The sequence below is a fragment of the Carettochelys insculpta genome, chromosome 6 (assembly GCF_033958435.1).
Source record: "Carettochelys insculpta isolate YL-2023 chromosome 6, ASM3395843v1, whole genome shotgun sequence".
Lineage (NCBI taxonomy): Eukaryota > Metazoa > Chordata > Testudines > Carettochelyidae > Carettochelys > Carettochelys insculpta.
Window position 1 is genome coordinate 34,429,508 of NC_134142.1, and position 10,676 is coordinate 34,440,183.

Below are 10,676 nucleotides of genomic sequence, written 5' to 3' on the forward strand. Positions count from 1 at the left end.
CTTGTTGCTTTTTTCACTTTTGCATGTTTTCTGAAATGTGATATTGAAACCAAGATGCTTCATGTATGCTGATGATACTCTACATGACGGTATTTCTCTGGAGGTGTTGACTGGTAAGCATCACTCTAAATGGATGTGGCTACTGGTGGTTAACTGGTGGGGGCTGGAGCAGCCCTATGTGGGCAGGGAGCTGCTCCAGGCTTTTGGGGCTGTCGCAGACACTCCAGCCCTCCTGGAGCAGCCCCCAACCTTGGGGTGCAGCGATTGCACCAGCCCAGCAAGGTTGCAGCAGCCAGTACCCTTCCTGTGTAATTGTTTAACCAGTTAACTTAATATTTAACCAGTTAACTAATTAAACAGGATTTTACATCCCTATGCTTTACAACTTCAGTGCATTTACTAAGTACTAGATGATTAAACCTCACTGTGATGTAAGCAAAGTAATATTAAGTCCTTTCTACAGTTAGTGGAAAAAATGAAGCAGACAAGTTAAGTGCCCACAAAGAGGTTAATTGTCAGAGCAGAGATCTGACCTCAGGTATAACTGATACGGTGTCCTGAACTTTCCTCCTATGTCTCTCCTGTCTTGAAAGTACAGACCATAGACTTATTAATCACCTCTGAGTAAACTGTTAATATTTTTCTTTCTCTAGATGCTGGACATCCCAAGAGTGCTGGACATGCTGAGGCATCAGAGAATGATGATGGTGCAGACTCTCTCTCAATACACTTTTGTGTATGGAGTTCTCATTCAGTTCCTTAGAAGTTCTAGGCTTATATGACCCCCCACCACTTCCTGTGGGACCCATTTATCTCAAGAGTTTATAAAAGAAGAATTGCAGTTGTCCAGGCCGACTTACCTGTGTAGTGTTCTCTTCCATAGATGATCATGCAGTTACCAAGTTTGGCATGATATGAGTATATTAAATGCAAGTACAAGGTGTCAACCTTTGCAAAACAAGATTTTTGACTAGACTAACTTCTTTCTATGTTCAGCTATAGCTAACATAAGGAAGGATCTGACATTAAACAACTGTGCTTATCTGAAGTACCTGTCCATCTTCTGGAGATTGTATTACTCTACGCTGGGGAATTTTGGAAATTGCCTATGGTTAATCTGAATTACTTATGGTTTGTTTGTTTTTTTTTAAAACAGAGCATCAGCTCAGAGTGGGAAAAAATGCCTGTAGAGTTGCATAGCAAGGGGCGTACCTGCCCCATTGGAATGCCAAGGTCTTAAGTAGTCAAATTCTACTTTCAGTTTTTATTTAAAAAATGCTAATATATATTTTTAAAAATAAACTTTGTTTCTTTTGGTTCACTTAGCAGAACCAGCAGCTGCTAGAAACCTAAAAATATAAGGACCGTTATTTTTCTATTAATCAAATTTAATTTTTTTTAATCTTCAAAGTGCTGTACATTTATAAACGGCACAGTTTTTCAGAGGAGAATCGGAACAAAGACATTTAGATTTACTTTTCTGGTTTGTACAAGAATAAAGAGTACAAGAGGAAAGTGTTGGCGCCTGCAGCGTTCCAGGTAGTAGAACTGACAAGAGAAAAGTCTTGTTACCTGCAGAGTGCTAGTTAACGCAATAGGCAAGTCGAAGGCATTGTTTCCAACAAATTTCTAGATGATCTCAATGGTAAGAGAGGCACAATTACCTGCAGAGTTGTAGGTAATAATCAGCAAGGGGAAGAGGCTGTTATCAACAGGCCTTTACGTAAAAGTAAGTGAACAAGAGAAAGTTGCCTACAGGGTTCTAGGTGACAAATGGACAAGAGGAAATATATATTCAGTGTTATTCTTATATTTAGAGGACAGTTTGGTTTTTACTGGTTGAAATCAAAGTGGATGCAAATGATTTAAGCACTTTTTTTGCTTTCTTATTTATATAGCTAAGCATATAAACTGTAAGCATTAATAGATTATAGTACCATTTCTAACCTATTAATTTAGGAAGAATATTTGGAAATGATGAAATGAGAGATAACTGAACTTAAAAATAGGAAGCTGCATGGTGGTGAAAGGGCATGAGCAAGTGTTACGACTGTGATTTTGGTTGTACGTGACTAGTGCAAACATTTCAGTATTAATTTTTAACTCTCTCCACCAAGAAAAGCAGAAAAACATCCTAAAATTCCTGAGTTCATTTTGTCAGTGAGCAGAAAGATTTTGTTAGCCTTGTACAGTATTACTGAGTTAGGATATTAATGATATACCAGAGGTCATCTGAGAATGAAAGAAATGCTCAGAAACTATCATTTATAATGTTGGAGATGTGGGTATTTTAGCGACTTCTTTTCTGAAAGGGAGGCTGGAATGTCGCTTGATGGGGCATGAAACTGGAAGCCAAGAGATCTTAGAGTCTGTTCGCTGTTCTGCCACTAACTGTGTGACCAAAGTCAGATCACTTCACACCTCAGTGCCTCAGTTTTTCTATTTGTAAAACAAAGATAATGATGCTTCCCATCTTTCTAAAGTGCTTTGAGATTTAGAGACACATCGTTCTATTCAGGTGTTCTCCCTGTTTTTTGTAGATGTTTAGTGGTAAATTTGTTCCCCAGTCTTTGGAGGGCCAGCCAGTGGACAGACAGACATATTGCATCTCCCTTGGAGATACCTATTTCACAGAATGGAATGGGATTAGCCAGCGCTTTTTTGTAAGAAAAGACAAGCCAGTACAAAGCCGGCTTCCCACTCCTCCTCCCGCCCTCTCCCCCCTCCACCAGTTGACGTTTCCTGCAGCTGGAGCTGCCGGCGGGAGTCCACACCTGGCCAGCTCCTGACCCCAGGGCTGCCAGGGTTCCCCCTGCCCCTGCTAGGTCCCTGGGGCTGGAGCTCCTGGAAGGGTTCTGCTCCCAGCCTCAAGGCTGCCTGGGTTCCATGACCCTAATGGGGTCCCCAGGGCTGGAGCTGATGGCGAGGCTTAGCTGACTCCCAGCCAAGGTGGTCCCCCACAGTACGGTTGGGGATTCCATGGCTGGAGCTGCAGAGGTTCCAGTATTCCATACCAGCACATATAGTCACAAAAACGCCCTGAGATTAGCATTTATTTGTTAGTCATTTTTATAACTGTCAGGATGATACTTGCTTCTAATGAGTTGTGAAGAAGCTTTAAGCACTAGGGTAAGAGATTAAAATGAAGTTCAACAGTTCTGTATACCAAAATAAAATTTTAAAATTCCTATTTAATTAAGAAACTGTGTTAAATCTAAATTTATACTGCGGTTTTAGCATTCAAATGCTATGAACCTTCAAAACCATACATTTTCCCATGCAAACTGGATAGATATCTTTACAATGTTTACTTGCTATAGGCTTAAAATTCCATCCAAGTGGGTCCAGGTTCACCAAATCCACTTTTCTACCCTACTGGTGTAGAAAGGCTAGAAACTACAATATAGTACAGGAAGTTTAAGCTGTATTCTTATGGAAAGTTATTGAAAATGACCTTATAGTAAACAGCAGGGAAAAGATATAATTCTTTTTCAGACTTAGAATATCAGATCATCAGGGACAATTAAGGGTGCTACTACTGGAAACGTATAGTCAGGCTTCACTCTGTCTTTTGTAGGACTAAGTGAAAACTGCTTCTTTAGGATCAAATTCTGTAAAACTCTGTGAAGTCTGATGCCACATCTATGCTACAGAAATAAGTCCACCCAATTAGATATGTAGGCATACAGCTGCTGCAGTAATTGCATCACTCGTACGTGTCTGAGCTTTGATCCTGTTGTTGGCAGTGCACATCCTCACCAAGAGCAGTAGAGTTTATCAGTGTGAGGCACTGTGAGAAGGCTTGTGAAAGCTAGGAGTGGTAAATGTAAGCAAGGCGTTGTTTACATTTACTCTTCATTGACCAGACTGCATCAGTCTTGACTCTATGCTGCTTGTGAGATGGAGCATTAAGTCAGCTTATCGGGCAACTATGACAGCAGGAGCCAAATTTTAGTGTAGACACTTCCATAGCAAAAGCTGCCTTGTGTTAAGCTAACTCTGTAGGTTAGACCAGGCCTGATTTAAGAGTTTCTAGAAAAGCTTTGAGGCTGTAACAGTGGCATTTGCATGCTCTGTTGATGTGAGGATTTTGGCCAGAGGATCTGTGCAGTCACAGAGCAGCTCTTTTTTATGGGCCTGATCCAAAGCCCTTTGAAATCAAGGGAAAGATACCCATTGACGTCTGTGGGCTTTGGATCAGTCTGTAAGTTACTCCTCTATAATTCAGTGGAGGAGTACAAAGGAGCATTACTCCATGACGTACACAGAGTTCCTCTGTATAGTTTCTCCACAGTCTGCAGAGTAGAGCTAAAGGGGGTCCACTGTGTGTATGAATGTCCACCTCCCCGCATAGCTCTGCTAGACTTAAGCCTTAGTGTCCACTGTGCATGTAATACCCATTGCACAAGTGGACAGGTTAAAAATACATCTCTAGGGATCTATGGATATTTTTAGAAATACATTTAATTAAAAGGAACCAGTATTGTCACCAGTATTTTTAAAAAGAAATGTAAATGAGTGTTATAAATACCACAGATGGACTAAACTGAAATAATGTAATTTTATTAGTAGTATATTTGTGCCTCTCTATCTCACCATGTATAATCCTACATGTATATTACTGTATTAATACTTAGAGGATACATGCAATTCTGCCCAAATTGCTTCTTAAATTAATAAGAAGTACTGAGTGGTGAAAGAAGAACTATTTGTATTTGGTTTTCCACTACTCGAAGCCATACTCCGCTGCTGAAGAATCATTAAACAGTAGATCCAAAGCCTATTGGAGTCAACGGAGGAGGAAGGGCAGATATCTTTCTATTGACTTCCATAGATCAGGCCCCACATGCTAGATGAGTTACCTTCCAAAGAGGTATTTGCAGTGCTTTTTGTGCTGGACTGATTGGACTGATTTTAAACTGTACAGAAACAAATTTCTGGCACTTGCCTCTTCCTCACACCCCCAATGTAATGCTAATAAATTCAGGAAATTGTGTAATTTATATTCTTTCTCAAATAAGTGAAACTGCCACTCAAAGATATTTAGGTATGTAGTATGGAAAAAATGATGAGGATGATCCACAATATTGACCAGTCCAACACTGAAATTTGCAAAGAGTTTCAAATTAATTTGATTCATATCTACAAACCCTTGCAAAACCAGGGTCCAATACTGCAACATGCTGAGTGGTCTCAGTCCTATGAAGTCAACAGTGGCAGTTGAAAGCACACAGCACTGATGCAAGGTAAGACTCAGAGCTTAAATACTCACATCTCCTTTTAAATTTAAACACTGATGACTAAAATAGACCAAAACAATGGATCAGGATTCTCCATCTATAGACTCTTGAAAAATGAAAAGGATAAAATGGGAAGACAGTTTTTCCCAATGTGTGTTGTTCTATCTCTGATATGTGGTGTGGGAGGTGAGGGTGCAGGAAGTGGCTAGAGGCAATGGAGGTGGTTTTGTAACTATTTTTATCAACACTAGAGCAGCCAGAAGGGTTTGATTCACATAAGATGTTTTGCAAGGCATAGTAGAATAAGTGACCTATGTAGTCAGATTCTGTTTTTGCAGGTTTTTTAAAAAGTGCTTTTTGAAACATCAAACATTTTAGTTCAGAGTCTTCATTTATTAAAATAACCATACTCTCTTTTGCAAGTTTATTCTGTGCAACTTGTCAGCTTGCTTCTGTTTACAGATTTAGGGTCAGTTTTACACTTGCAACAGCAGGGGAAAATAAGTGTGTGCACTGGCAACTATTTGTCGGTGCAATTAGTCATGCTTTCTGGGTGCAGTCAAGTATTCACAGTAAATGTGACTGACCTATGTCGTGCCAGGTTAAGGCTGGCTACAAATAAGGCCTTTAAGCTATGGCATTTAACCATGAACTTAGAACTTTCATATTTTAGTGCAGCATATGCTGTGATCTTAAAACTTCAAACAATCACACAGACTTTCACAGCTTTTTCAGGCAGGCTGCACAGTCAAATCTTATTACTAAGATGCTGCTGGGACCAGCTGACTTGGTTCATTCTGTTTTGGTCATGTATATTATTTTTTACTGATCAGGGATTCTGCACTTAGCTAAAACATTCTCTCTCTTTGTATTTTTATTAATGTGCATTTCAAAACAAAAAGTAAGTGAGCTTTGACTGGATTTGTCCCAGTTTTCCCAAGATACTGCATTGTTACTTGAAGGATGTGCCTCCACTGTATTTTGGCTTCACGTGTTCATTCTTTCTTTGGCTATAAATGATTATGGGAGGCAGGAATTAAATTTGAAGTACAAATTAGCTAGTGAATATAGATGACAAAAGATAAAGCACTGCAGCAATCTAGAAAATTGTTTTGTATAAACTTTGTCATAATTTGTTTCAAATATTCAGCACTCTTACCAAATAATCGTCTTTATGAAGCACAGCCTCAGAAGATGGCTCACCTTATAAAGGGAAATTAGATGCCATTTTTCTGTTGAGAAATTCTAAAGTAAAACTTAGACCTGAAAGAACTGTAAGGAGAAACTTTCAGCACATAGGATTTCTAGAATCATTGAATTTAGAGATGCGAATAATACCTACTGAGATCACCCAGTCCAGACCCTTACTACCGCTGGAGAAGTCTCACAAGGTAAAAATAGTCCATTTACATGGTCCTCTCCTGAACTACTTCTGTACCCAAAAATGCCCATCAACTGTGTTGCTGATATTGGCTGGGATTTCATGGGAGTTCTAGGGTCTTGATTCTGCAAATTCCTGAGCACTTGTCAGTTTCTGTTTGAGCTTTTCTGCAAGTTGCTGAAATTGCTTAATTTCTGCAGATGTTAGTGGGAGTCAAGGGTATTCATCAGCTTGCAGGGTTGAACCTGTGCAGTAAAGGAATGCAGGATCTTGATTCAGTTGCACCCTTTTCCTTCGAGCCAATATGCAGAGATGTATACATTACTTTTGAACAGTAGCACACCTGGATTTTCAAGTATTATTTTTTAGTATCAAGCTAGTGGTTACGATGTATGTTTTTTGCTGTATTGCCCTCAGTACTGTAAAAATGTATAATCAGTACAGCTTTAATTCTTGTAAAAACTGAAATTGGTTTGTAAAACAATGTAAAAATTGTGTTTAATAGACGGAAGAGCTTGTATTACTGAATGTAATATATGTGAAATGAATATATCATAGTCTATTTTTGCCATGGAAATAAATATTTGAAGCAATTTTATATTTTGTTTGAATTGTTGTATTACTGGAAAAAAAACACCCTATCAGTGAACATAATTATGATGTTCAATCTAAATACTTTCCTAACTCTTAGATGTGATGGCAGAGAAGCATTCAGTATAATAGATTACAAATACAGTGTTCCCCTTTCCTAAAGCCTACAGCATATACTGTAACACACCAGAGGAGATGGTAAATCTCTTGCTATTGAAGATATTACTGATTATCATCTTTGCAGCGAAAGCCTCATGATTTCGGCCCTGCCATTATCACTTAATAGTCCCTTTTCGAATTATGCAGTGACAGAGATTACCAGTGTTCAATTGTGAACAACAGCAGTTCCCTTAATGAAAAATCAGAGAGAAGGGATAATGTTTGATCCCTTGCCCACACCTTTAGAAAATTTTGTTTTTGATAGCTCTGAAAGTAATATGCACTAGAAACAGAGTGCTCACGATGAACCACCTTGCACATATTAAGCTTATATATTCCATAACACTTTAATAAAAAAAAGATTGGGGTAGACTGGTCAAAGGTTAACTATGTATGAAATCCCTTGCAGCCAGTTTTATTAACCATATCATGATGTCCAAACAGCATATTGTCAATGCCAGTAAAAGATTTCCATAGCACACGGCACATTTAAGATATTGTTAGTTGCACTGTTTCATCACAACCTAATTTCTTTGGATTTAAGTTTTAGGCAGGCAAGCAATGGTCATGAGCAAAGCAGGAATGATAACAAACCAGCCATTTGTTAACCAAAATAGGTAATGAAAAAGAGACTAAAAAAAGTTAATGGTTACATTTTAAAATTATTTGTAACTTAAATAACAGAGTTGGTTGAAAAACTCAAGAAAATTCCATCATTACCCATATACTTTTTCAAGGTTGTAGCTTTGAAAAATACAGTGAATCTTTCATATAAACCAGAGAGTGAATCCCTGATTTGACGTAAACTCTGGATCAAGCCATTCTTAAATTAAAAACCAAAACATGAGCATTATGCCATAGGTTATGTCTTTATTGTTGCTGGAAGTGAGCCTCCCAGCCCAGGTACACTTGCAGTAGCTTTGTTTGAGCTTATGAGACAAAAATAGCTTGTGAACCTGGTGCATCTCTGGAGGAAGCTGAGGCTAGCCACCTACACTCAGATCTAAGAGTTAAATGGACTAGCCAGAGCCATAACCCTTCTACTGCTATTTTTAGCATGCTAGCCCAAATGAAGACAATATTAGTCTATCTAGCTGGGTTGGAAGGCTCAGTCTCAGCAGCAGTATAGAGGTATCTTCTGTGACTAAACCCAGTGCCTTTTTTTGTAAAATAAAATTAAAAAAAAAAAAAGAGGAGGAGCTGGTACTCAGCTGGCTCCCTGCCCCTCACCCCCAGCCAGTCCCATGGCTAGGGCTGCTGAGGTGCTAGTACACAGTACCAGCACAAAAAAAACACTGACCAAACTTGAGTAGCTCCCTGCTTGACAGCATGTCTCTGCATGTTAATGCATTAACTTTTCAACTCTACATGCAATTGATTCCAAAACAAATGGAGGATGGGAGGCGGGGGCTTACTGAGCCAATTCAGGAAGGAACAGTCAGTTGCACACATACAAAATGGGAAATTACGACACAGGAAGGAGTACTGCAGAAAGCCACAGAGGGGTCATGGCAAACATCATTCTACAATGTATTAGTAGGAGTGTTCTAAGCAAGGCATGGGAAGTAATTCTTCAGCCTTACTCTGTGTTGATTAGTCCTCAACTGCAGCATTGTCTCCTCTTCTGGATACCGTATTTCTGGAAAGATGTGGACAAATTGGAGAAAGTCTGGAGAAAATGAACAAAAATGATTAAATGTCTAGAAAACACGACTTATGAGGGAAGATTGAAAGAACTGTTCTGTTTATTCTGGAAAAGAGAAGAGTGTGAGGGGACATAACCACTTTCAAGTACCTAAAAGGTGGTTACAAAGAGGAGGAAGAATAACTATTCTTCTTAATCTCTGAGGATAGGACAGGAAGTAATGGGTTTAAATTGCATCTAGGGTGGACATTAGGAAAAGTTTCTTGTCAGGGTGGTTAACCACTAGAATAAATTGACTGTGAACATTGTGGAATCTCCACCACTGGAAGAGTAGTTGACACCAAAACGTGTCAAGGATGGTTTAGATGGTGCTTGGTCCCGCCATGAGTGCAGGGGACTGAATCTGATGACATCTTGAATTTCCTTCCTAGTCTATGATCTGTGAAATGGGAGTTTCCCCACAGACCCAAAGAAAGACAGGCAAACTATGAGTGTGCCTGTTGGGGAATTGTTCGCTTCTTTCAAACACTGAGTACAGGGCATTTTATATAACAATTGTCTTGGGATGTAGCCAGGTCAATGTCTTGGAAGCCTTATATGTAAACAATGAAGTGAAGCTAGCTTCCAGTCAGTAAACAATGCCCATTTTAACATTCATTTCTTTTTCCTGCAGTTCCCATTCAATAACAGAGACCTGTTTAAATCTCTTGCTATAATTATTTCCTTCTAGCTTATCAAACTACAATAAGCACTCTTCTAAAAGGGAAAGCCAGCCACATGCAGCAGTCCTACCCCCTCCATGACTGCACCCCTGTCACCAGTCAGGCCAGAAGCTGGAGCCCGGCTGTGGTAAAAGTCACCAAAGAGTTTGAGCTGCTGTGGGTTGCTCTGGACTCTCCACTTGCACTGGTGGGATGTCTGAAAGCAACATCCAGCCTGTTCCCCTATATTCTCCAGGGCATACTGCCCTAGAAAGATGGAGCATCCAGGGCTTCCCACAATGGCCTGTTTCCCTTGGCAGGTCTTACTAGTACCTGGCTTGGGCTTCTGGCCTAGCCAGATGTGGGGCCTTACTGAGAAGGCAGGACAGGGCCTTTTACTAAGTGGGCAGGGGGGCCTAAGTCCCACCTCTGCCCCCACACTGAAAGAAGCTGGGGCTTCTGGCAGGTGCAGAGTGGTACCACAGGGAATGCAGGCCAGATGCTGTCCCAGAGTCATTCAGCCTGGGACTTAAACTTTGCACTTCAGATGTGTTAGGCATTGTACAAACTCAAAGGCTAGGGTTACTTTCATGAAGGGACTTAGGCCTAATGCCACAGTTCTGAGTGAGGCACCAAGGCTCTCCGAAAAGTGAGAGGGAAAATGAGATGCCTAAAAAAGTCGTTCTCACCCAGCATACTGAGGAGAAAATGCTGCCTAAACTAGCCAGGCATTACACGCACAGGAGAGGAATGGGGCTTAGTGTACAGATTCATGAAGGAACTTAGACACCTAACTCCCATGGTGAATCTGGGCCAGGGTGGGCAATAATTTTCGCAGTGGGGCCACTCCATGAATTTTGGTACTGGTTGCAGGCCAGTTCTGGGCACCCCAGAAGGGGCAAGGCCTTGGCCAGAAGGGATGGGGCTGACAGGCTATAGAGAGAGAGACAATGAGAGTG

The 10,676-nt window shown here is 40.3% G+C and overlaps 1 protein-coding gene across 2 annotated transcripts in view; it reads left to right on the plus strand.

The window, feature by feature from the left end:
* PTPN21 (protein tyrosine phosphatase non-receptor type 21) overlaps positions 1 to 7,213 on the plus strand; it is a 67,336-nt gene extending 60,123 nt beyond the window's left edge. For both annotated transcript variants that reach the window (XM_074996653.1, XM_074996654.1), the window contains one exon: positions 654 to 7,213. In XM_074996653.1, the coding sequence (XP_074852754.1) occupies positions 654 to 782 (129 nt within the window). In that variant the 3' untranslated portion in view covers positions 783 to 7,213. The remainder of the gene's footprint in view (positions 1 to 653) is intronic.
* Positions 7,214 to 10,676: the final 3,463 nt, after the last annotated feature.